The sequence below is a fragment of the Cloeon dipterum genome, chromosome 3 (genome assembly GCF_949628265.1).
Source record: "Cloeon dipterum chromosome 3, ieCloDipt1.1, whole genome shotgun sequence".
Classification (NCBI taxonomy): Eukaryota; Metazoa; Arthropoda; class Insecta; order Ephemeroptera; family Baetidae; genus Cloeon; species Cloeon dipterum.
Window position 1 is genome coordinate 24631558 of NC_088788.1, and position 22439 is coordinate 24653996.

Here is a 22439-nt window from a genome sequence, read left to right on the forward strand (position 1 = left end):
CAAGAACTGGCGAGAGTTGAATCCTGGCGGAAACTACTCCTATATATAGTTTTAACAAAGTCAATAAACTGCTAAAATGGTCAAGGACTTTATTTAAAAGAAAAGGAAAACAGCTAGGAATCACCAGTCGGAAAAGTACATAATATATATATATATATATATATATATATATATATATATATATATATATATATATATATATATATATATATATATATATATATATATATATATATATATTGAGATCACCACCACCATCTTTCATCCACCTCAATGCATAAAATTCAAAATTATTCGCAGTTACAAATTCATGTTATTATTATGGACCGCAGACAAGACACTGACTTCGACTTGGACCAACTTAACCGTGCAGGCGTGAACGTGCACTCGTCAGCAGCAGGAGAGGTAGCAGATGCACAACGCGCTTGCTATGGCCAGTAGCCAGTAAAACTTTACAAAGCAATAAGCTGCTAAATTGTATTCATAATTTGATTTAAGTTGGATGCCATAAGTGATTGGACGCAGAGTAAACAGGATTAGGCCCAGACACTGGTGACAGAACAGTCAGAAGGTTGATAAAAACCAATTATATACATATGTATCTATTTTAAATTTAAGAGCATTTTTGTATTGAGCCCAAATGGCCAAATATTTTCGTATCGTAAAGGTTTCGAGGTAGGAATTTCGCCCTCTTATTAATCACACCCCTAATATAATGTTTGAGAATTCCTTCAACAGAACTAAAATTTCTTTCACTTTTCAACATCCGTTTTGCAGGTAAACAAGCATGGTTTTGGGTTATATGTATGTTATATACATAATGTATGTATACATATGTATACGTATGCGTGCAAATACAGATACTACCATACTTAATTGTGCTTGATTTTCATTACATCACGACTGATCACGTGTACATAATGTATGTTATGCATACACAATGTTGGGTCCATGTGCACAATTCACATCAACTTCAGGAGAGTTTAAATATCGTCATTTTTTCATTTATTGGTTATCGATGCAACTTTTTTACTTTGTTTGACTGGTTTGCACCTAATTTCAAAAAGAATTTATTCTAGATGAGAGGTAAACTCAAATTTATCTTCTCTGCGCAATCTTTACTTGTCTTAAAGCTCCATTGTGCATTATTTATAACACCACTAAAAACTATATATTTCCTTGCTTTTCTTTAAATCAAAGAACTCGTGATATGTGCAGAATGAGTAGAAATTCAAATATTTTTAGTACCATATCTAAAACATATAAATCATTAATGAAAATGCTGGTATTTAAAAAAAAAAAAAATATTTTAAAAATAAAGTACATAGTTCAAGTTTTGCAGGTATTTGATAATACATCATGGATGGGCCCACTCTTTCTAATGGCGATTTGGAAGCAGAAAATTGGCTTTTGTCCAGGAAGCTGCAGGCTCTTAAGGAAGGCTATCAGACGGACTGCACCTTTCTTGTTGGTGCCAACAGTGCTGAGTCGAAGGTAAAATTTGTGTATATTTATAATAATACCTAGACATTGATTTGCATAAAAAAGAGATTTTCAGGGCTAAAAAGAGATTTTCTTCTGGCCAGTTCTTCGTTTGACTCTCTCTTGAATTTCAAGGATGAAGTTACCATCCGGAATATTCCTCCTCACATTTTTGAGTGCATCCTTGAGTGAGTGAATTTTAAGTTATTATAAATATTCCCCATCAACATATTATCTATATTTTTGCGATGAGTTCTATTGCAGCGCGGCGGTAAGAAAAATGTATTTAAATAATTAAGCTATACAAATTCATATACACTTAAAGCGCTGTTCAACTGATCACCAAGAAAACTTAATTTAAATCACCTCTTGTTTTTTATATAGTTAGGCTGCTAGAGCTATAGGAAGTATGATAAAATTTCCTCTTTACACATAAAATGCAATTATTTTAATTTTTAATTTGATAATTGATCTTAAATTGGGTCAGTAGAGGTGCCTGAAAGCTGCGATAATGTCTAGAGTGAGTTGTCTTAAACTCTTTCTTTGGCTTAAAACAATGTATATAAAGCCAAATAAAAGAATTGCTATTTTATGTTAATTGCAACTCTCAGGTTTGTGCACATTGGAAAGTGTTCCAAGAAAATCACCCTTGTTGCTGATGCTATTGCCCTGATCAAAGGCGCTAGATTCCTCAAAATTGAAGCGGTTGTCCTGTACAGTAACCATCTGATCATGAAGCTGGTTAGAGTCGACACTGTTTGGGAGATTCTAAACGCTGCCTGCAAATTGCCATTGGAAAAATGCATAACCGATGTTTGCTGCAAGGTAAGTCTGCAACAATTTTGGACTGATAAGCTTGACAAAGTTATCTGTAGCTTTTATCTGCTCAACTGCTGGACTGCATCAACCATCAAACATTCCTGAATGCCTCTCAGGAAAGTGTAGTTACCCTACTAAAAATTGACGCGTTCTTTGCCAATGCAGATGAATACTGCTTGCTGAATGCCTGCTTGAAGTGGATTTCAAATCAGCCATACTACACAAGGAGGTTAAAATGATTCAATAAAACAAGTTTGGCATAAAATGATGATTTCTTGCTTAACTTCTACAGGTCAACCTTCAAGAACTTACTGCCACACCTGAGGATTCTGTCTCTGGATGGTGAAGTATGTGCCATGATTTCGGATTACATTACTGAAACCGAGCAAGCTGCCTTGTTTACCTACTATGGTAATCTTGACCAAGATTGCGAAAGGCTGCCAAATTTTGTGTGCAAAATCAGCAACAGCAGATTTTTGCGACCTGCACAACAATCAAGCATTACGATCGTGTCTGAAAACCTGACCAAGACACGAGACTTCGTACATCTTCCTCCCATGAGAGATGCCAAAATTGTCAACTCGTTCAGGTTCGTAGCCACTGCTGACCTTTACTTGACAGGCATTGAGCTCTTAGGTAGATTGTTTACCGAAGCAAGACTTCCAAGTGCCTCAACAATTTTTAAGGTACGCCCAATTTGTTTTATGGCGCCAATTACATTACTAACGTTAATTAATATTTCTTATAGCCTCTGTATGCCAAGGCTGATCGACTTAAGCTGAGGAGATTAGGAAATTCTGAGGATGAATATGAGGAAAATATCTGTCTGGTTATTGCCAACTCTGCAGCCAAGGATTTGAGTGAGAAGATGACAGTCAAGGCCAAGCTGAATACTTCCACTTTAATTGCTTTCTCAGTTCATTTCTTCATTCCCAAAGACAGTTTCACTTCTATTGAGATAGAGCTAATCAATCCACAAGGGAACTTCTTAAAAATTGACCCTTCAGCTGTGCTCGACCAACTCATGAGCACGAAAACTATAGTCAAAACATTTGATTTGTCTCTCAAAAACTTGAATGATGACTTTGAGTACGAAGACCCTCTCCTGTACTTCATTCAGTCATTAAAGTTCATTTTGGCTTGAGCTTTTGTAAATTTTGTTATAAAACTCTATTGTTTTCCATCATTCTCGCGCAAAATAATGCGTGCTAATAAAGCCTATTAATAAATAAATTTGTAGTGATATTAAACACCCCATTGACTTAAAGGTGCTCGTAATATATAGGGTCGCCAAACTCTCGATTTTACCTGGATATATATCTGAGTTTATTTCTTCTGGGGTTCTTTATACCAAATTTAAATGGGCTGGACGGAGTGGCAGGGGAAATCGGAAATCTCCAGGATTTTTCTTGTGCTATATTTGTCAGCCCAATTGAAATAGTAAAAAAACATCGTAACTATATGGTGAACACTGCGTGCTGTCAACAGTTTTAATTAATCTATCCTTGAGGATAGTTGATCTTTTTAACTATCATCTAATTAATTTCAACCTCCACGTTTTGTATTCAAAACAATTTTCATTTTTAAATATAAAGATGGGAAGAGCGACGTAGATTAATAATTTTTTTGCTTCGCTATGTAGCAAGCAAGAGGAACTACTATAATTTGGTCAATGTTATTGATTAAGGGATTAATTTGTTTTGATAATAAATTGCAACTAACTTGATAACTGAACTAAAGTGAAAAGGCTCCTGAAACCTGAAATCAAGAAAATTTAACCAAGCACAGGAAAGATTAACGCCGTTTCGCGCCTTGCTCCCCTATCGTACGTATAGAGAACTAAATAATGCCGTCCACCGCCTCCTGGGCGCTTGGCGGCCATTGGAGTCTGCCATGCTGAAAATAGCTGATGCCATTGAATCCAAAACAAACGCTAAAGCCTTTTGATAGGGAAAATTGGAGGGTTAAAGGGTGCATAATCTAGTGGTGAAGCACTATGTCCACCCACCAGTACGTCGTTACTGCCCATAAACCGACAGCGGTAACCTCTTGTGTCACAGGTAAAATAAACCTTTGGCATTAAAGAACTTCAAGCCGGCTTTTTGTTTGCTAATTTGTGATCAAATTGTAACACAGGGAATTTCACGTCACCGACGGACTTGAATTTGATTCTCGCGAAGAACAACAGGCTTGAGTTTTACGTTGTCACTCCAGAAGGGCTGAGACCTCTGAAAGAAATATGTATATACGGCAAAGTCTGTGTAATGAAATTCTTCCGGCCAAAGGTATGTTTGGTACTGTTTGTTTACAGTTTGCACAGTTCTACCCTGGTTCTCCCAAAATTGATTTTAGACCGAAAAGAAAGACCTCCTTTTTATCCTCACTGCCAGGTACAATACTATGATCCTGGAAGCTATTGGTGAAGGCGATAATTTGGAAATCAAAACCAAAGCGCACGGAAACGTTGCTGACAAAATTGGTAAACCGTCCGAGTCTGGGATCATTGCAATTATTGATCCTGAATCTCGAGCGATTGGGCTGAGGTTGTATGATGGCTTGTTCAAAATTATACCCTTGGAAAACTGTGGAGAGCTCAAAGCCACCAGCATCAGGTATGAATATAATGCTAATTTTAGTAACCTACCAGCATGCAAGTTTTGACCATAATATCATTCTGAAACTAGAAATAAAAATGAGATCTATTTGGGAATATTTGTAAATTTGACTGAAATTTATGCAAAATAAATCAATCTTCTATAATTTTATAATATTATATGTTTCAGTAACTTGATCGCTTGCTCATTTTTCATTTTTCACATTTCTATTTGATGATGCTTATCAAATTAATAAATAATTTAATTACACTATTCTAGAATGGAAGAAATCCAAATTCAAGACATGGAATTCTTGCATGGTTGCCCATCACCCACTGTGATTCTGATTCATCATGATCATAATGGAAGGCATATTAAAACTCATGAAATTTCTCTCAAAGACAAGGAGTTTGTGAAGGTAACTATTTATATAAAATTAAATTGAAATAAGACATTAAATTTTTTATTAAGACCCCTTGGAAGCAAGACAACATAGATGCCGAAGCGTCATTAATCATCCCTGTCCCAGAACCTTTTGGTGGAGCGATCATTGTTGGTCAGGAAACAATTTTGTATCATGATGGTACAAATTATGTTGCTGTCACTCCTCCAGTCATTAGAGTATGTGTTTCCCTTGCTCTTGTAATTTAAATGACATTAATTTTTATAATTAGCAAAGTACAATGAGCTGTTACGCTCGTGTGGACTCGAATGGAGCTCGTTACATGCTGGGTGACATGTCTGGTCGTCTATTTCTTCTTCTCCTAGAACACGAGGAGAAAATGGACGGCTTACTAGTTGTAAAAGACCTTAAAGTTGAAGTTCTAGGTTTGAATATTATCAATTAGGGGACCAATCAAGTTACTAAACCAAGTTATAGGTGAAGTTTCCATTCCTGAGTGCATAACCTACTTGGACAATGGCGTTGTATTCATCGGTTCTCGACTCGGAGACTCGCAGCTGATCAAGCTCAACATCAAACCAGATTCAAAAACAAACTCCTACATTTCTGTCATGGAAACCTTCACCAACCTTGCACCCATCACTGACATGGTTGTGGTTGACCTCGAAAAGCAAGGACAGGCACAGCTTGTAACCTGCTCAGGTACTAGAAGCAAGAGCCCTTATTGCCTGGCCCCTCCTCTAATTTTTTTTTTTTGCAATTTTCTTGTAAATTTCAATTCGTTCCCAGTGCAACTATTTCAAACAGTTAAGTTCCTTCCAAATGACAGTCAACAGTTTTTGACTTCAGTGCCTCTTGTTCAACTGTGCCCATATTTTCTGTCCAAACATCACCTCAATGATATCTGTGCACGCATTCTTGCACAAAGTGCATACAAAATTTTGAAAACCCCGCTTGCATTTATTCCGCAATAATAACTTTGACAACTTTTAGGTGCGTTCAAGGAGGGATCTTTGAGAATTATCAGAAATGGCATTGGCATCCAAGAGCATGCCACCATTGATTTGCAAGGAATTAAAGGCATGTGGCCTTTGAAGATGGGTCCATCAAAAGAGTTTGACAACACTCTTGTTTTGTCATTTGTGCAACAAACTAGGTTAGTTTCACCTTTGATTGGATGAGTTTGCGAAATTTTAACTTTATTTCAGAGTTCTCTCGCTAAATGGAGATGAAGTCTCTGAAACCGAGATTGTGGGATTCCAGTCTGACTGTCAATCATTCTTCTGTGGCAATGTCAACCACAATCAAGTTCTCCAAATCACCTCAGTCTCTGCAAGACTTGTTTCAACCGACTCGAAGCAGCTAATACAGTAATTATTTTGCCTAATTAATGTAGCAAGCAGCACTTCCTTATTATTTAACGTGTAAAGGGTTGGTTTCAATTATTATATTTGTTTATTTTCATCTAAGTCAATATACATGTAAAATGCAATGTCAGGTTATATACAGATGAAAAAGGGCTAGCGAAAAATCGATAAAACAGACCGTAGTCGTCGCGATGCGCCCGTTCGAATTTTACTTAGCACTATTTTGGACGATCACAAAACACTTTAAAAATCACTCCACAATTGCTGCTTCAGAAGAGCGGGGAATTGCGCGGCGGTGCTGTTTTTGAGCACAGGTGGCAAGTCGTTCCAGGGTTTTACGACCCTGAAAGAAAATGCACGTTGGCCGAAAACGCTGCGAGTCGGGGGTGGCTGTAAGCGCGGGTGCAAGGCGTTATCACCTCTGAGAACGCGACCCTGAATGATTCTCGCGCGCGCATTGAAGTCTGTTTCACCACACTCACACTTTTTAAAAAAGTTCAGGTCGTTGTATTTTAGCAGCATTAGGAAAGGCATGATATTTTATTTATTAGAACCTTTTACTTATTGCGTCTTCTATTCTAGTACCATCATTAGCAACTAACATTTCAATTTTATTTTCAATTAGCTTACTATTGTGCTGTGATATATCAGTGTTAAATTTACAGGAATATAATAATTATACAAATTATAATCAACATTTTTATGCCACACGGACATTTATAATTTAAATTACAGCGAGTGGAAACCACCTACAGAGAAAAATATCAGTGTGGTCGCTTGTAACAAATTGCAAGTTTTGTGTGCCACTGGGAGTGATCTGTACTACTTGGAAATTGGAGACAAAATCATCGACCAGAAAGCGTAAGTTTGATGGGCGAAATATAAAAATTTTCCAACCTAACGGTGATTGCAGTCACGCTGTATTGGAGTATGAAGTGGCCTGCTTGGATGTTTCATTGCTTGACACTGGAACTGAGAAAGCTTCAATCGCTGCTGTTGGTCTTTGGACTGACATTTCTGCCAGAATTTTGAAGCTGCCATCACTAGATGAATTAAATAAAGAATTCTTGGGTGGAGGTAGGCTCAAAATGGTTTCCATCGCTCCTGCATATTTATGACAAATTTTTAACAGAAATCATCCCCCGCTCCATTTTGGTCACTTGCTTTGATGGGATCAATTATCTACTATGTGCTCTTGGAGATGGCTCAATGTATTATTTCAACCTCAACAAGGAGACTGGCATATTGTCTGAAAAGAAAAAGGTAGTGCACAGTTTTGTCCACGGTTGATTTGATATTTGTGCGTTTAAACTTGTCATCTAACTTTGGCATTGCTCTTTGCTTCTTAATAGGTCACTCTTGGAACGCAACCGACTGTCCTTCGGACCTTTGGGTCAAGCACAAACAGTACCAATGTTTTTGCTTGCTCCGATAGACCAACTGTAATCTACAGCTCCAACCACAAGCTAGTGTTTTCCAACGTCAATCTGAAGGAGGTCAATCACATGTGCTCTCTCCACGCTGAAGCATACCCCGACAGCTTGGCTTTGTCCAACGACAACACAATGACTTTCGGAACAATCGATGAGATCCAAAAACTACACATCAGAACCGTACCCCTTGGAGAGTCTCCCCGGCGAATCGCCTATCAAGAAACATCCCAAACCTTTGGTGTGATCACGATGAGACTGGACGTGATGAAGGCGAGCGGACTTCAGCCTGCCCGGAACAGTGCTAGCACCCTGTCAACCAACACGAGCAGCTCGGCCGCTACCATGTTCAAAGGTGCCGTCACAGCACCTGCTCTGGACGTTGGTCAAGAGACGGAAATTCACAACCTGCTTGTGGTTGACCAGCACACCTTTGAGGTGCACCACTGTCACCAACTGATGCCCTCCGAGTACGCCCTGAGCCTCGTTTCAGCACGTTTGGGCGACGACCCTAGGACGTACTACATCGTCGGCACAGCACTGGTCAATCCTGAGGAGAGTGAACCGAAGGCGGGAAGGATCGTGGTGTTTTTGTTCGAAGAGAGCAAACTAACTCAGGTGTCTGAGAAAGAGATCAAGGGTGCCTGCTATTGCCTGATCGAGTTCAACGGAAAGTTGCTGGCCGCGATCAACAGCACTGTGCGACTGTTTGAGTGGACGACAGAGAGGGAGCTTCGCCTGGAGTGCAGTCACTTCAACAACATCATCGCCCTCTTCCTTAAAGCCAAGGGAGACTTTATTTTGGTCGGAGACTTAATGCGATCGATGACCCTCCTCCAGTACAAGACTATGGAAGGAAACTTTGAAGAGGTTTGTTACACATTGTTTAAAAAATTAAACTTCAGGTGTATTCAACTGTTGGAACTTACAGATTGCCAGAGATTTCCATCCAAACTGGATGACTGCTGTTGAAATCATTGATGATGATACGTTTTTAGGAGGAGAGAATTCCTACAACTTATTTGTTTGTCAAAAAGACAGGTAAACTTTTTCGCCTATTTTATTCTGGTGACATTCACAATCCTTTCGGTATTGCAATACCATGAAATATAACCCAATCCCCATCAATGTTATTCAATTTAAATTTAATTAATCTTTTCGTGTCATTTACATCTATGCAGCTTGAAAAATCTTCACCGTTTTTCAAGTATTTACAAAATTTTCAAAATATGTGAAGGAGAAACATTACATTTAATTTGCTTTGAAACGACATAATATATTACCATTTTTTTACTAGCTCATATGTGACCTTCTTTACAAATATTATAAAATTCTTGTTCAAAGTGAGCATTTTACTTAGAGCCAAATGATATAATATTATTACAATACTGTCTTGGTGTATATAAATGTGTATTTTGAGAGTATTGAAGACAATAATTGCCAATTATTGGTTATTTTACCGACTTTAGTGCCCCCACTCTGAATTTTTCGTTTGTTGCTGGGGATGTTCCAAAACTTTACCCTGAAATTTAGAGCCAAGATCTGAAGGCAATTTTAGGGAAATCTGGATTATTGATAAATCTTGTGTCGCTGTTAGACATCTCTTAATATGAGACAACTTCGCTTCAGGCTGGAATTTTGATTTTATCTTTTCACCTTACGAAGTAACTTTTTACGCCAAACAAATTTTTCGGTGTTTTTTGCTCAAATTTCTGGGTACACGTTTAAAACATCTCTAACACTATAAGTTAAATTCAAAGTGGGGACTCAAAGTTGGTAAAATTACAGCAGTTGTTGTTCTTAAGATACTCATGAAACACAAAAAACTTCTATCATCTTGCCATGAATAAAGTTGCTAACACTTGCTCCATTAATCCATCAATGTTGAATTTCAGTGCTGCATCAGATGAGGACAGACAGCAGATGATCGAGTGCGGTCAATTTCATGTTGGGGATATGGTGAATGTTTTCCGACACGGCTCTCTGACAATGCAACATGTATTCGAAACCTCTGTTCCAACGCAAGGTTGCATTCTTTTTGGAACAGTCAGTGGATCGATTGGTAAGTCATTCTAGCTTGGTACAAACTGACTTTCAATGCTTTCTCTCCTGCAGGCTTGGTGACTCAGGTTCCTTCCGAATTTTATGATTTCCTGTTGGCTCTTCAGCGGAATTTGGTCACCGCGATTAAGTCAGTTGGCAAAATCGAGCATTCTTTCTGGCGTAGCTTTAGCACTGACACAAAGACCGAACCATGTGAAAACTTCATTGACGGAGACCTTATTGAGAGCTTCTTGGACTTGCCAAGGGACACCATGCAAAGAGTTTCAGTTGGCCTTCAGGTTTGTTTGCTGCTTGATGTGTTGGTATTGGTTGATTCTAGTTCCATTTTCATTTCAGAGAGATGCTTCTGGCAGTGGTACCAAGCAAGAGGTCACTGTTGATGAGCTGATAAAAATTGTTGAAGACTTGACCAGAATCCACTAATTTTTATTTACAAAGTTTGTTTTCTTTTTTTCAATTCTTTGAATTAGTAAAGTCTGTGTATATATACTTATGCCACTTTGTTTTCGTTGGTCTTTGCCTTTTTCTTGCCACGAAGCCATTCAATGATTTCAGCAGCCCCTTCTCCAGACATTGCGCTCGCCTCAAGCACTGTTATTTCTCGACCAATTTCTTTTTTGAGTCTGTTCATTTGAAGCATCAGTAATGCTTCATTTCTCATTTGCCTGTATGATACATCCATTTTTGTCAGGACCAGCAAAATCTGAAAATTAGAAATATCAAGCATGCTGACGGGATAAGTTATTTAGGTTAAATAAATACCCTTGCTGATTTTAAATATTGATCTGCAAGTATGCCATAGAGCATAGTGCCTGCAGCAGCGATTTGGCATAAATTGCTGGTGTCGACGACATAAATTATTTCTCTTGTGCCTACATAGTAGTTTTTCCAAATTGGTGCCATCGCTCCACCAACCTCCTTGATGCTAATTTCCACAAAAGGTTCCTCACTTAACCTGACTTTGGCGAGATTCACACCAACTGTTGGGGTGGGATTTGAAGTTATATCGATTGCTTCTTGATTTTGAAGTCGTTTTAGAAGAAGAGTTTTGCCACTTCCAGGTAGACCTAAGCACAGACACATTTTCCAGGTGTATATTTTCAAGATAAAGGTAGTAGATATATATTCTCTGAAAATAATTTTCCCTATATCACAGAATCCAAACAAAATCATGGTTCCCTTAGTTACTGCTGATTAAGCAAAATAATGTGTTTCGTTGAAATTGGGCCTGAACTGAAACCATTTTTGGCTTAAAATGTATAACAAAAAATTCCAAAATAGAGACTAAAATAAAAGTTTGGTAATGTCTTTCTTAAGGTTTGATTTCATATTCATATTTTAGTGTTAATTTATTTCCTTTGTAATAAAAAACGAATTCAATTTACACGCGTTGTTGTGGGATGCGCTGGGTCGCGTGCGCAATTTTATTTCTGCATTAAAGTTGCCGCCAAAGCGCGCGGACCAGACCAGGTGCTGACAGATTCTCACAATCAGAACAAATATGGCCGCCTGCGCACTCAGCTGCTATCATAATAATGACGAGGTCACTCGAATTTTTGCGTAATTCGTCTTGACTACACCTCAATCATGGTAATTACGCGTTGCAGAATATTAATTTTTCCCATTTTGCACTTTTACAAGATTTATTTCTCTAAAAGTTTCTGTAATGCCTGGTAGAGTCGATAATATTTTCCACTCGTTCATGCAGTGGGTGTTGTCGTTCTATGTATGTGAGTTGTGTGTGTTTTTGACTATTTTCATGATTGTCAAGCTAAAATTTATATTATTTGCAGCTGTAACCAACCTGAGACACAATGTCACACATAATTCCTCCAATACTGTCAACCACACCTCCACCATTGAATGACATTCCCGACGATGACGACGACTTCGGGGACTTTGCAGTTGCTGACGACCCTTTCCATACGGAATGTGAAGCTGGTTAGCTTTTACTGAGTCTAGTTTTCCCAGCTGATGTTTTGCTTAGCTTGTTTTCAAATATTAATATTAATTTCTGCTGTATTGTTCGCTTAGGTAAGGACATCACTTGGATTGACGAAAGTTTGAAGAAAAATACGGATAACACAAGCCAGGATTCTGTCCTGTCCTCTAACACAGATTCCGGCCTATGCAGCGACAGCTCTCCTTTGCCAGGGGGAGAGAACAATAATTGTGATCACCATCCCGTGAACTGTGATGTGCCTTTGAGCGAAAGTATTCCACACGCACAATGTGATTCGATAGAGAAAAGTACTAAAGGTGAAAATGAGAACATTCCGTTCAGTGCAAGTGTCAATTTAGCGGATGGCGATTCAGAACTTAGCAGTCAGCCTGCTGCCCCAGATATTTTGAGTGAATTTCCGAAAGAAGAGCATATGTCTTCAACAGAAAATGGATTCTACAGTAATTTGGATGAGCACTGTGTCAAAGAGGAGGAAAATAACTCGGAACCTCCTGAAAAGGGGATATTGTCAGATGGGGATGTTCTGGAGGCTGAAGCAACCTTAGAAGTCAAAGAACCAATGTTGGACTGGGATAAAAATCGCAGTCAAGCTGTGAACGGATCTGAAGACTTGACATCAGATCATGTCCAGGAGATCAAAGTTTGTACGACAGACCCAAATTTAAGCCAAATTAATACTGATGATGATGAAACATCAAAAACAAGAGCTGAAAACGAAGATTTTGGAGAATTTGAGAGTAATTTTGTTGAAAGCCAAATTGAAGAGGCAGCTGAGGCAGAAAAACCTGAAATGAAACTGGATGGAGAAGGGCAGCTGCAAATGACTGACAAAAAGGAACCTGTTGAAACTCTAAATGCTGCTCAGACTTTATGCAGTGATCTAACAGAGCAGCAGCCATCAGTTTCACAAGACTTTGATTTTGATTATGAATGCTCTGCCAAAGATGATGAAACAACAGAGAGCTTTGGTTTCTTGGATGAAAGTCCCGAAAGTCAATTCAGCGAGGAGCTATTTAAAGAGGCACCACCTGAATGCAGCGAGACTGCCAATGACCAGCCTGAGTTTGATGACTTTGGAGATTTTGCTGAGGCTTCCGAGTTTCAAGCTGGGGAAGGAGAATCGGTGAAATTGGAGTTTGATGCTTTTAAAGACTCTGTAGAAATGTCTTCTGATGACAACTGGGCGCTGCCAGAGGAAAACGTATTTACACAAGGTCTAAAGATTTCACTAAAGTAATTTGATTTGATCAGTTTAAAACTGCAACAGTCTTGGATGATGACGAGGATGATGATTTTGGTGATTTTGAAGAAGCTGACGAAAAATTTGAACGCATCAAGTCAACCTCTCCAATAGTTGATAATAACAATGAGTTTGCGTCCAAATCAAACGATCTCTATAGTCAGCCTGAAAAGGTAAATAGTTAAATTTATCTGGCTCCAAAGAAACTCACAATTATTAGCTCATCTTTCACGCTAAATGGCGACTCATCAGGCTGCATTTTATACGTTTTGAAGCTAAGCAAGATTCTTCTTGTGGAATGTATCTAATTATTATCAAAAATATTCATCTGGTGTATGAAAATCAATGGGTTCTATCACTTCAAGCTATTTCTATATGAATTTATTATTTTAAAAAAACGATTAAAATGCGTTTTTTATTTTTATAAAGTTCATTCCATCACCAGTAAGATAAAAATTATTGATAAGCTTTTTCTCAAATTATCAAGGAAAACACTATACAAAACAACATTTTTGAAACGCTTTCCGTGGCATAGTTTTAAATTTATTTTTACTTATATAAGGTATTTAAATTAAAGGCTTACCGTTATATAATATTGGAAACATCAAAATACTTTTTTAATTCAATACCTCAACTAATAGCTTTTCATACTTAGTCGATTTGGCGTAAAGAATAATGATAGCATTTAACAATTTATTGGTTTTCATCTTCTGTTTTCCATAAAATGTGTCAGGTGTTTAATTCATGTGATTTTTTTTTTTAAATATTTGTGTTTTACAGATAAAAGAAGTTGTGGCGAGCATTTTTGACTGCAACTCACCTCTGGGTTCACCGGAAGCTCTTAGTCCACTTAGTATCCACCTAAAGCACCTTTGGCCTGAAGTGCAAGATGTGCAAAATACCCCAGCCTTAGAGTTCCAGTGGAATAATTCAAAAAGCCACGATCAGATGTTATCTTCACTTGGAATAGACACTAGAAATATAGTAAGCTGCAAGTAGCATCACCTTCTATTAGAAATCTAACCACAAAATTAGCTTTTTGGGCACCAGTGGAATAGTTCTATGCCAAGGTTTGCAGCAAACTTGGGCCACAGTCCATTAGAACCTGTGAAAGCTGCTGACGTCCTCAGCACATCCAACTCAATGGCACCAGAGGTACAGATGATAATTTATAATCTATATTTGCAAGAAAAAGCTATTAAAATGAGGTGCTATAGCATTAATCAAATTTGATTAACAGCCAATGCAAAAAGAAGTGAAATTTCAATAATTATAGTCAAAAATCAATTGCTGTGCTCTGATGTAATTAGTTTTCAAATTTTGGAATCGCTCTTCATTTACTGTGTCTTCGACTGCTTCAAAACTGAAGTTCTTTTATTTTCAGCAGGAGAATGTTCCTGCAGCACAATTCGACTGGAGTGGCAGCGGACTAGTAAATCCGTTAGACTGTAAGTAATCTCACTTCGCTCTCACTCCTAAAAATTGAAATCTGGCTTTTTGTGGCACTATTATTGGCGACTGCCTGAACTAAAAGAGGCTATCTTCTTTAACTCTTGACAAGCGCACTAACATTCTTGCTGGTAGAGTTTAGTGTTTTGCTATTTCCAGAACTCAGTCACAAAATTTGTTGGAGCTTGCTGGGTGGCATTTTTGCTAACTTCTGCTTTATTCTTTTCCCTCTCAGCAAATCTGCTGCTTAATATAGATCTCCTTTGGGATCCTCCAAGTAAGTCGTTTGCACCCAATTTTTGTCCGCAAACAATAGCTTGATTACTGACAACGTTTTGCACTTACAGGTGACAGCAAAGCCTGCAGGAAGATTTTAAGTGCAGCTGCCCAGAAAGTCATTTCGCATTTGCCAGATCTCTCATTTATGAGGGCAACAAGTCTGTCACGACCTTAAAATTTTATCTTTCTATTGGAACACCTAATTTTCATGGCGACTTCTGTCTGTCGAAGTGTTGAGTGAAACGTACCTATGTCCAATTATTTCTACTGTGAATGCAAATTATCTCCTAATAGTGCATCACAAATTTTACATTCCACCGCTAACAGTTGTTATATGTAAATGTGATTGAATGGCAAAGTACTTCAGTAATTATTTATGAATAAAAGGTATTATGTTTTCATTTTAATTCCATTTGTTTTAAAATTCATACCTGCTGCAAGTAAACACTGAATGCTTCGTCATGTGATTTTTTTCTTTATTAGTAAAATACAAATGCGCTACATATTCATCAATTTTTTTATGGAATAGTCCTGCACAAGGAAATTTTTAGGATCCCCCCACATTAACACATATATATCAAGGAACAGCAGGCGATGATAGCTAACATCAAGATTTTACAAGTAGAGCTGAAAGTTTTAGTGGTAAATTCCATAAAAAATCATTGAATCTGACATGACTAATATATCTCATTATTATAAAAAGGGAATGGTGGTGGCAAAGTAATGATTGCAATTCAATCTTCAAACTCGAAATTGTTGACATAGTCATCACTCTCAGGGGACGTATCCCCTTCGTTGTCCTGAGCCCCTTCAGGTCTGGTGGATGGGCCAGCAGTTGAAGGGCCGGCGGACGTGGAAGGTGTAGCAGCAGCGTTGGAAGTTGAAGCGGAGCCAGAAGCGGCAGTCGCGGTGCGGGAGCCTCCCCTTTCAGTCTGCTTCCTCTCCTTCTTAACTTCTTCATGCCACGCCTGAAAGTTTCTGTGTTTCTGTGCTAGATCACAGAATCTGTTCCGGATAAAGAGAACGATATCAAAAATTCCCGGATTGTTCTTGAGGCTATCCTTCAGCCTCTGGTAGTTGTTGTAAAGGACTTTGAATCTTGGCAGCTCGTTTTTCGGATCATACTGCACCTCATCGAAGTAGTCCAACATCTGGTTGCAAGAGTTGATCAACTCCCTGCTCAACTGCGTAGAGTTAGCTTCTGCTCTTTCTCTTTCCACTGCGCGAGCCACGGTTTGCTGCATGGCATCTATTATATTCCGATTTGTCTGGTACCGCTGCGCAGGAATCGGGGTCTGGATTCTCGGGTTGTTAACAAGCCGCTGCATTTGGAACCGCGCTTCTCTGAGTCTGCGCCGCAAGTCATACTCTCTCTGCTTGTCGGCAATTTGTTGGAACTGGTTTAGTTCGCGATTTGGAGGGGCAGCCGCAGCGGGCCGTGGCTCGTGGAAATACATAGGATGCTGTTCCCACGGTGGTTGTGGGTACATATTTAATTCCATCATTCCGGCTGGATTTGGCAAATCATCGGGCCGACGGAACGGCAACGGGTTTAGCGCCGGCTGTACGTGAGCACCCTCGGGAAGGAAGAAACACATGCGTCTGGGTGGTCTGTTCAACACCACCGGATTCCATTCAGCCCTGTCAACGTTATCTAGAACGGCGTCGCCAATCTGATCCCGTACAACGACCCTCCTGAAACCAGCTCCTCGTCCGTCAACAAACTGCTCGTGAAGTAGGCCCATATAAACGTCGCGCAACCTGAGATTCTGATTCGCCGCAGGAAGAGGCTCTGGCAGTGGAAAGGCTTGGATGTTGCGTAGCTGGCGCTCCAGAACTTGGACGCAGTCCAAGGCCCGTGCGTGAGCCTGTTGTCCCCTTGGAGTCGCATTCCTGCCCAAATACTCAGCCGCTGCTCTAACAAGACGAAGCTTTCGCCTCAGTCGGTCAGCCTGGTTTTGACCTTGGCGCAGCATGCGGTAGGGGTTGGCCGGATTCAACATAAATGGCCTGCGCGTCAGCGGGTGGTTGGCGTCGCCATTCTCCCCTACTATCTGGTCCGGTGGCGTAACATGTCCTTTTGGTGGTACTTGGATGGCTGGTGCGTTGTTTGCGTCAGCGTTGATTGGGGGAACGTTTGGGCCACGCACCGGCTGGTTGTTGTCTGCGTTTCTCACAGCAGGAAGGTCCAGCTGTAACACCAAGTCTTCAAGGCGGCGCATGACCATTGCTTCTGGTTGCGCGCCGTCGCCGCGATTGTTTTGAAAGAACGGATGATTATGAAGCATTATACCCTGAAAATTTAAAGCAATATAAATTGCGAGCAGGTTGTTCCATGATGAACTCACACATAGAAAATGGGATACCATTAAAATTTAGGAACAGTAATAAAGCATTTCCAAAACAATTTTACAACAATGAGAGTAAAAAAACCATTGTTAGTAAAAAATGGATGCAGTTTTATTTGCAGTAACGAGGAGAATAGTCTCAAGACAAACATAAAATATGTAATGTGACATGCATTTATACAATTTTGAAATTGGGACACATGAAGTGTGCTTAGGCATGCAGTGATGCCCTGCACCATGCTAAATAATCAGTTATGATCTACTCTAGCCATTATCATGAATTGTCTAAGGAGCATCTCTGGTCTCATTGCATCATTCAGTTCGTTGTTAGCTACCTGCATTAAGCCAAAGAATTCTCCAGGATGGGCTCTGGCGCCACCACCAGTAGCCTCAGGTTTGACCTTGGTTGGGTCGTGCTTCAAGGTGACGCCACTGGCCTCAGCTGCTTTCTTGGCTTGTTCACCAACTTCAATGATTTGACGGACATGAAGATCATCATTGTTGGAGTATAAGGGGCATTTGTCAGACTGGGCATTGGCTGCTTGACCAGGCACATTTTGAAAGTGGTTGTAGTCCTTGATAGGCTGGCGGCAGATGTAGCACATCAAGGCGCCGCAGTTGCATCTCATCTTGTTGCAGCCATCTGATTTGTAAAATTTGCTTTTGCATTTGTAACACTCTCTACAAGACAAGATTGAGTAAGTGATTGCGAGACGCTGGACTTACATGAATAAATATACCTGAGCAAAGCTTCACTCATGGCTTCTTCAATTTTTCTGCGAGCTTGCGTCTCAGAATCTTTCTCGACCTCTTCACATCGAAGAGGTAAATGATTTTCCTCCTTGCATTTCCTGTGTTTAAAGAACAAAATGTAATGACAAGTTGAATTAAATGAATTTGCAATATTTAGTGGAGCTGCTACAAAAACACATTGAAGTTAATCCCTAATCTAACTATACAATTAATAAACTATCACAATGATAGAAAAGATTTTCCAGCAAATTAATAACCCACTTTACAAATTTATTTGATCAAATTATATATATATATATATATATATATATATATATATATTGATTTCCAATGATATAAAGAGATTTAAGTTACAGATAGGTATTTATTTATATGGTTCCCGCTTTAAGAAATATAAAAGATCACATCTAAAAACAGAACCTGCATTATTGGTGTTATTTGTGTGCCTTGAGTGCAGTTCTGACTGCAGTCCTTAATTCAAGCAAGAGAGACCTAAAGCACGACTCACCGGCAAGAGACCTTCTTGCAACTTTCAGACTGGCACTCAAAGAGTGCGTTGTTTTCGTCAGGAATGTAGCTAAATTCACAGAATGGACAAGTCTCAAGATCCTGAATGTTGGCCTGTCTGATCTCCTCTGTCTGCATTCTCCTAGCCAAGCAGGCAAAAGCTTTGGCATCAAGCACTGACTTCAGAATCACAAGTGGGAATTCACTGCTGCAGTTACTGTCCAAGCAGGGAAATTTGGTCTTGTTGTCTCCAATGCTGGTTTCAGCATACCTGAAAAAAGCGACTGTCATTATACCATATAGATGGTCGCTTACAACCACTTACTGCTTAACACAGTTTTTGCAGAACAGGTGACCATCAGCACATGAGGTCATGTCCTCGAAGAGGCACTCATCTTCACAGCAAACAGGACATTCAAGTAGTTCTTTCTTTTGTTTAGCTTCTTCAATTTTGTTTTTCCTTGCTTCCTCTTGTGATTTGATGAATAGCTCAATCTCCTTTTTCTTGTTGAGGTAAGTAGCCTCTTGAAGGAAATACAGATGCTTGATCTCAGTTGGGGCTTGAAGATATGAGCTTCGACGTTTGGTCCTGTGGGTTAATAATGGGTGTAAACAACCAACCAAAATAGTTGTTTTAAGCCTAGCTCTGCATTAAACTGTCATGCACCTCGTTTCAAAAGCGATTCTTTCTCTAGCTTAATGGGAGGAAATGAGGGAGTTTAAAAATTAGTTTGTTATCTAGAATGATCCAAATTTTCACGAGCATCATTAATGACTCTCAACCAAATAATTTAAACTAACTTACTTTTGCACAGGCTTTGTCTCCAAGGCATTACAAGCTTCAGTCATGTTGCGAGAACCACTCAGAGTAACTTTAATCAGTCTATAGCTCGTTCTAGGGAATCTGTCAAGCAAAAAGCTCAATGCGAGATCCATGTAAGTCTTGTCTTTCTGATGTTCCTGGTTGGACTCAAAGTGTTGTTTCGGATTTGGAAAGATCTTGAGAAATTCCTGAACTGTCATCCGGCCAGTGTATCTCTTAAAATCATCCTCCTTTTTCTTTCGCTCCTCGTAAGCCTTGCGAGTAGGTAGATCATTCTTTTCCAAAGCGTTGTGGATGAACATGGTGTACTCATCTGGTTTGCCAAGTGTTGAGAGAACTTGGTGTCTCAGAAACTCAGGGTCAGCATCAGGGAACATGCCTATCAGCTGAGACATTTTATCAGTAATATCATCATTGTCATCTTCCTCGTCAACTTCAGGTTCATCATGCTCAGTGCTTGGGCCAGGCTGTGGCGAATTTGGAGTGTTATTACTTGTGCTAGGAACAGCAGCTTCTACTTTACGGTTGCTCTCAGAATTTTCCTCTCTAAGAAAACTTTGGAGTTAATGATATAATTATGAATGATAAAGGCAAAATAACCTGTTCAACAATTCAGACTCCACAAAGGCACTAATGAGGTCTTGGTTCCAATTCAATTCTCGGCATTTCTGCTCCAGCTCTACTCTTGACCTTCCACCCAGCACATTGCAAACATAATTTAAGAGTTCTTTGTCCACAACTCGATGCCCACTTGGTCCTGGCTTGTTCTGTGAACTAGGAAATTAACTGTCAAAACTTATACTACGCGTTATTGACTATCTCACTGTTCGTCCAAACGAAGCCGCTTGGCTGGTTTTTCAACATCTTGCGAATCATACAGTTGCTGAGCAAGCATGTGGACAGTGTTTTCCTTCTCAAATTGGTACAGAGAGAGGTACATTGCCCTCATTTCAGCAACACTGCGGTTTGGAAACAAGCTCGCCAAGGTTTCCAAATCTCGTGTCATGACAGGCTCGATGTTGGCCTGCTCTTCCACCTGCCCTTCATTGATTTGCTCGATCTGCTCATCAAGGATCACTTCCGCATCTTCAACCTCTGTCAAGATATCTATTTTCCTTTTACTAATTCTCCGTCGCAAGTCCTCATCATCATCGTCACTATCATCGTCATCGACGTAGGCGAGGGATTCATTTGGCTCCACAGAATTTTCACTGTCCAGAACCGTCTGTGCCACCTCTTGTTCCACAATTGGTTCAGCAACACCACTTGCAAATTCGCCGTTGTTGATGCGTTCCAGCAAGTCTTCCACCACGAGCTGCAACAGTGTTGCAAGCGCCAATGTGAGTTAAACATTAAAAAATTCATCTTGCAAGTTACCTCAACTCGGTTTTCGTGATCCATGACGACTTCCAGGTGATGGTAAACTTCCTCAACTGACACCTTGTAGCCGATGCGTTCGCGGACTATACCAGCATCTCGTAGCAATGTTTGCTGGGTGTTTTTCATTATGTCGTGTGCGTTCATTTCAGCCATGTCAGCCAAGTGATCTGCTGACTGGGCCTCTTCTTCGAAGTCTGTGTTGTTATTCAGATCATTGTTGTTAATTTCCATTTCTTCGTCCATTTTGCCACCACCTAATTTAAAAACAAAATATACATAACACTCTTTAAATAGGATACTTTGTTATAATTGAAAAACCATAAAGAAAAATATCATAGATTAGCTTTTAACCCATTGTTATACTGTTTAATATTTCTTTTCATTCTAGTTTCATGACTATTGTTTCGGTATTTTTAATTTTAAAACTCTGCTTTTTACTTCTGCTATTGAGCATACAAACAAATATAGATACATAAAGTTATTATAATATTATTTGATGAACTTCTCTTGAAAATATGTCGCGGACTTGCGGAACCATGAATTTAATTGTATTTTGAGAGGATACGCGAAAATTATACAACATAATAATAAACAAAATAAATAATGTGGATATTAAGTAGGTCTCACACTTCTAAGTAAGAAAGGGCAAGTTAATCGATTCTTACGGACAGAAAAAGAAGGTGAAATTTACACTGTGAAGTGAGCTGAAAGTGAGAGACCGAGACCACCATAATAGGCGTTCCCCACGAATCAAAAAATTACAAAATGTTTTTTTTTAAACAGACTCAGGTTTGAACAATCACACGCTACTACGCCCATATATTGAATTAAAAATACATGTAGTGAAGTAGCAGATTAGAAGTATCTGTGTAACATTCCAAAAGTAAAAAATGTGAATAGAAACATATTATTATGATATTCCAATTTGGACAAATACATAATATTTAGTTACATCGTGCGTTAGTCACACTGAACAATTTAATTCCACATTTATTTGCTACTGTGCTACCAAAGAAGATACATGCAAAATATATACATACAAAACATCAAGTAGATATCTATGTAAGTAGTGAAAGTTGCAATTCGTTGTATGCTTACAGGATCCTGCCTGCTGCGGCCTGACTCCGATCTGAAACGGCACCAAGGCTGAAAGTCGAATTCACTGTGTTGTTTTTGGGTGACGGAAGACTTGTTTGCGCTCAAATCAATTATCATCAGTTCTGTGACCAGATTCGAGAGTCCGGCTATAGTTGCACAAAACAGATGAGAGTACAATTCGTAATTTTCAAGTTCTTTGATTTTAACTCCGCACACTCCGCCGAGCCCACTGGCTTTGCTGTCTTTGCTTCTAAAATCCGAGGAATCTCTCTCATCTGCTCTCTTATTTTGCAATATGGTTGATCATAATAAAAATAATATGCAAACCTTAACTAAAGGGTACGAAAGTTTGCCATTAATTTTCAGCGAAGATTGTTATATTGATTGTTATACTACTGGTAAAGTTTGAATGAGGATGGCGATGGCATTGCTTTCCTTGA

General features: G+C 39.2%; 5 protein-coding genes across 13 annotated transcripts; 3 read left to right on the forward strand and 2 right to left on the reverse strand.

Annotated features, from left to right (window-relative positions):
- The first annotated feature begins 427 nt into the window (after nt 1-427).
- LOC135940682 (uncharacterized) lies at nt 428-3522 on the forward strand. Its single transcript, XM_065485677.1, has 7 exons — nt 428-571; nt 1343-1494; nt 1549-1670; nt 2094-2307; nt 2358-2530; nt 2594-2987; nt 3050-3522. The coding sequence occupies exons 2-7, from the start codon at nt 1360-1362 to the stop codon at nt 3443-3445; spliced, it is 1434 nt and encodes a 477-aa protein (XP_065341749.1). The 5' UTR covers nt 428-571; nt 1343-1359; the 3' UTR covers nt 3446-3522.
- Nucleotides 3523-4172: 650 nt separating this feature from the next.
- On the forward strand, nt 4173-10652 carry pic (DNA damage-binding protein pic). The gene is made up of 17 exons (XM_065483480.1): nt 4173-4361; nt 4438-4586; nt 4654-4913; nt 5175-5313; nt 5367-5516; nt 5570-5723; nt 5776-6000; nt 6292-6454; nt 6507-6668; nt 7401-7526; nt 7579-7742; nt 7798-7928; nt 8018-8965; nt 9027-9136; nt 9991-10157; nt 10211-10437; nt 10496-10652. Exons 1-17 carry the CDS (start codon nt 4298-4300, stop codon nt 10580-10582), a joined length of 3426 nt encoding a protein of 1141 aa, XP_065339552.1. The 5' UTR covers nt 4173-4297; the 3' UTR covers nt 10583-10652.
- Nucleotides 10565-11419, reverse strand: LOC135939230 (ADP-ribosylation factor-like protein 16). Its single transcript, XM_065483504.1, has 2 exons — nt 10922-11419; nt 10565-10862 (listed from the first exon to the last, which is right to left on the reverse strand). Exons 1-2 carry the CDS (start codon nt 11330-11332, stop codon nt 10650-10652), a joined length of 624 nt encoding a protein of 207 aa, XP_065339576.1. The 5' UTR covers nt 11333-11419; the 3' UTR covers nt 10565-10649.
- Afti (aftiphilin) lies at nt 11134-15497 on the forward strand. 9 transcript variants are annotated; one of them, XM_065483487.1, is made up of 9 exons: nt 11134-11249; nt 11953-12100; nt 12194-13323; nt 13374-13535; nt 14143-14346; nt 14398-14517; nt 14747-14810; nt 15047-15088; nt 15159-15497. In XM_065483487.1, the coding sequence occupies exons 2-9, from the start codon at nt 11974-11976 to the stop codon at nt 15263-15265; spliced, it is 1956 nt and encodes a 651-aa protein (XP_065339559.1). In that variant the 5' UTR covers nt 11134-11249; nt 11953-11973; the 3' UTR covers nt 15266-15497. The 9 variants fall into 9 exon arrangements, with proteins under 9 accessions (XP_065339559.1, XP_065339558.1, XP_065339564.1 ...); XM_065483486.1 differs by lacking the exon at nt 11134-11249 and adding an exon at nt 11625-11749; XM_065483492.1 differs by lacking the exon at nt 11134-11249 and adding an exon at nt 11625-11749 and having other exon boundaries at nt 14750-14810.
- Nucleotides 15498-15545: 48 nt separating this feature from the next.
- LOC135939221 (uncharacterized) lies at nt 15546-22385 on the reverse strand. The gene is made up of 10 exons (XM_065483479.1): nt 22000-22385; nt 20899-21155; nt 20346-20836; nt 20122-20295; nt 19504-20067; nt 19024-19287; nt 18700-18969; nt 18179-18289; nt 17774-18119; nt 15546-17384 (listed from the first exon to the last, which is right to left on the reverse strand). The coding sequence occupies exons 2-10, from the start codon at nt 21142-21144 to the stop codon at nt 15825-15827; spliced, it is 4026 nt and encodes a 1341-aa protein (XP_065339551.1). The 5' UTR covers nt 21145-21155; nt 22000-22385; the 3' UTR covers nt 15546-15824.
- Nucleotides 22386-22439: the final 54 nt, after the last annotated feature.

Coding starts and splice junctions, on each gene's coding strand:
- LOC135940682 (XM_065485677.1), top strand. CDS start 1,360: ATGGATGGGCCCACTCTTTCTAATGGCGATTTGGAAGCAGAAAATTGG. Junction 1,495..1,548: donor CCAACAGTGCTGAGTCGAAG/GTAAAATTTGTG, acceptor TGCATAAAAAAG/AGATTTTCAGGGCTAAAAAG. Junction 2,988..3,049: donor GTGCCTCAACAATTTTTAAG/GTACGCCCAATT, acceptor TATTTCTTATAG/CCTCTGTATGCCAAGGCTGA.
- pic (XM_065483480.1), top strand. CDS start 4,298: ATGTCCACCCACCAGTACGTCGTTACTGCCCATAAACCGACAGCGGTA. Junction 5,517..5,569: donor TCACTCCTCCAGTCATTAGA/GTATGTGTTTCC, acceptor TTTTATAATTAG/CAAAGTACAATGAGCTGTTA. Junction 9,137..9,990: donor TTTGTTTGTCAAAAAGACAG/GTAAACTTTTTC, acceptor GTTGAATTTCAG/TGCTGCATCAGATGAGGACA.
- LOC135939230 (XM_065483504.1), bottom strand. CDS start 11,332: ATGATTTTGTTTGGATTCTGTGATATAGGGAAAATTATTTTCAGAGAA. Junction 10,863..10,921: donor AATATTTAAAATCAGCAAGG/GTATTTATTTAA, acceptor TCTAATTTTCAG/ATTTTGCTGGTCCTGACAAA.
- Afti (XM_065483487.1), top strand. CDS start 11,974: ATGTCACACATAATTCCTCCAATACTGTCAACCACACCTCCACCATTG. Junction 13,536..14,142: donor TCTATAGTCAGCCTGAAAAG/GTAAATAGTTAA, acceptor TGTGTTTTACAG/ATAAAAGAAGTTGTGGCGAG. Junction 14,518..14,746: donor CCAACTCAATGGCACCAGAG/GTACAGATGATA, acceptor TTTTATTTTCAG/CAGGAGAATGTTCCTGCAGC.
- LOC135939221 (XM_065483479.1), bottom strand. CDS start 21,144: ATGGACGAAGAAATGGAAATTAACAACAATGATCTGAATAACAACACA. Junction 20,837..20,898: donor ATCACGAAAACCGAGTTGAG/GTAACTTGCAAG, acceptor ACACTGTTGCAG/CTCGTGGTGGAAGACTTGCT. Junction 20,296..20,345: donor CGGCTTCGTTTGGACGAACA/GTGAGATAGTCA, acceptor TTAATTTCCTAG/TTCACAGAACAAGCCAGGAC.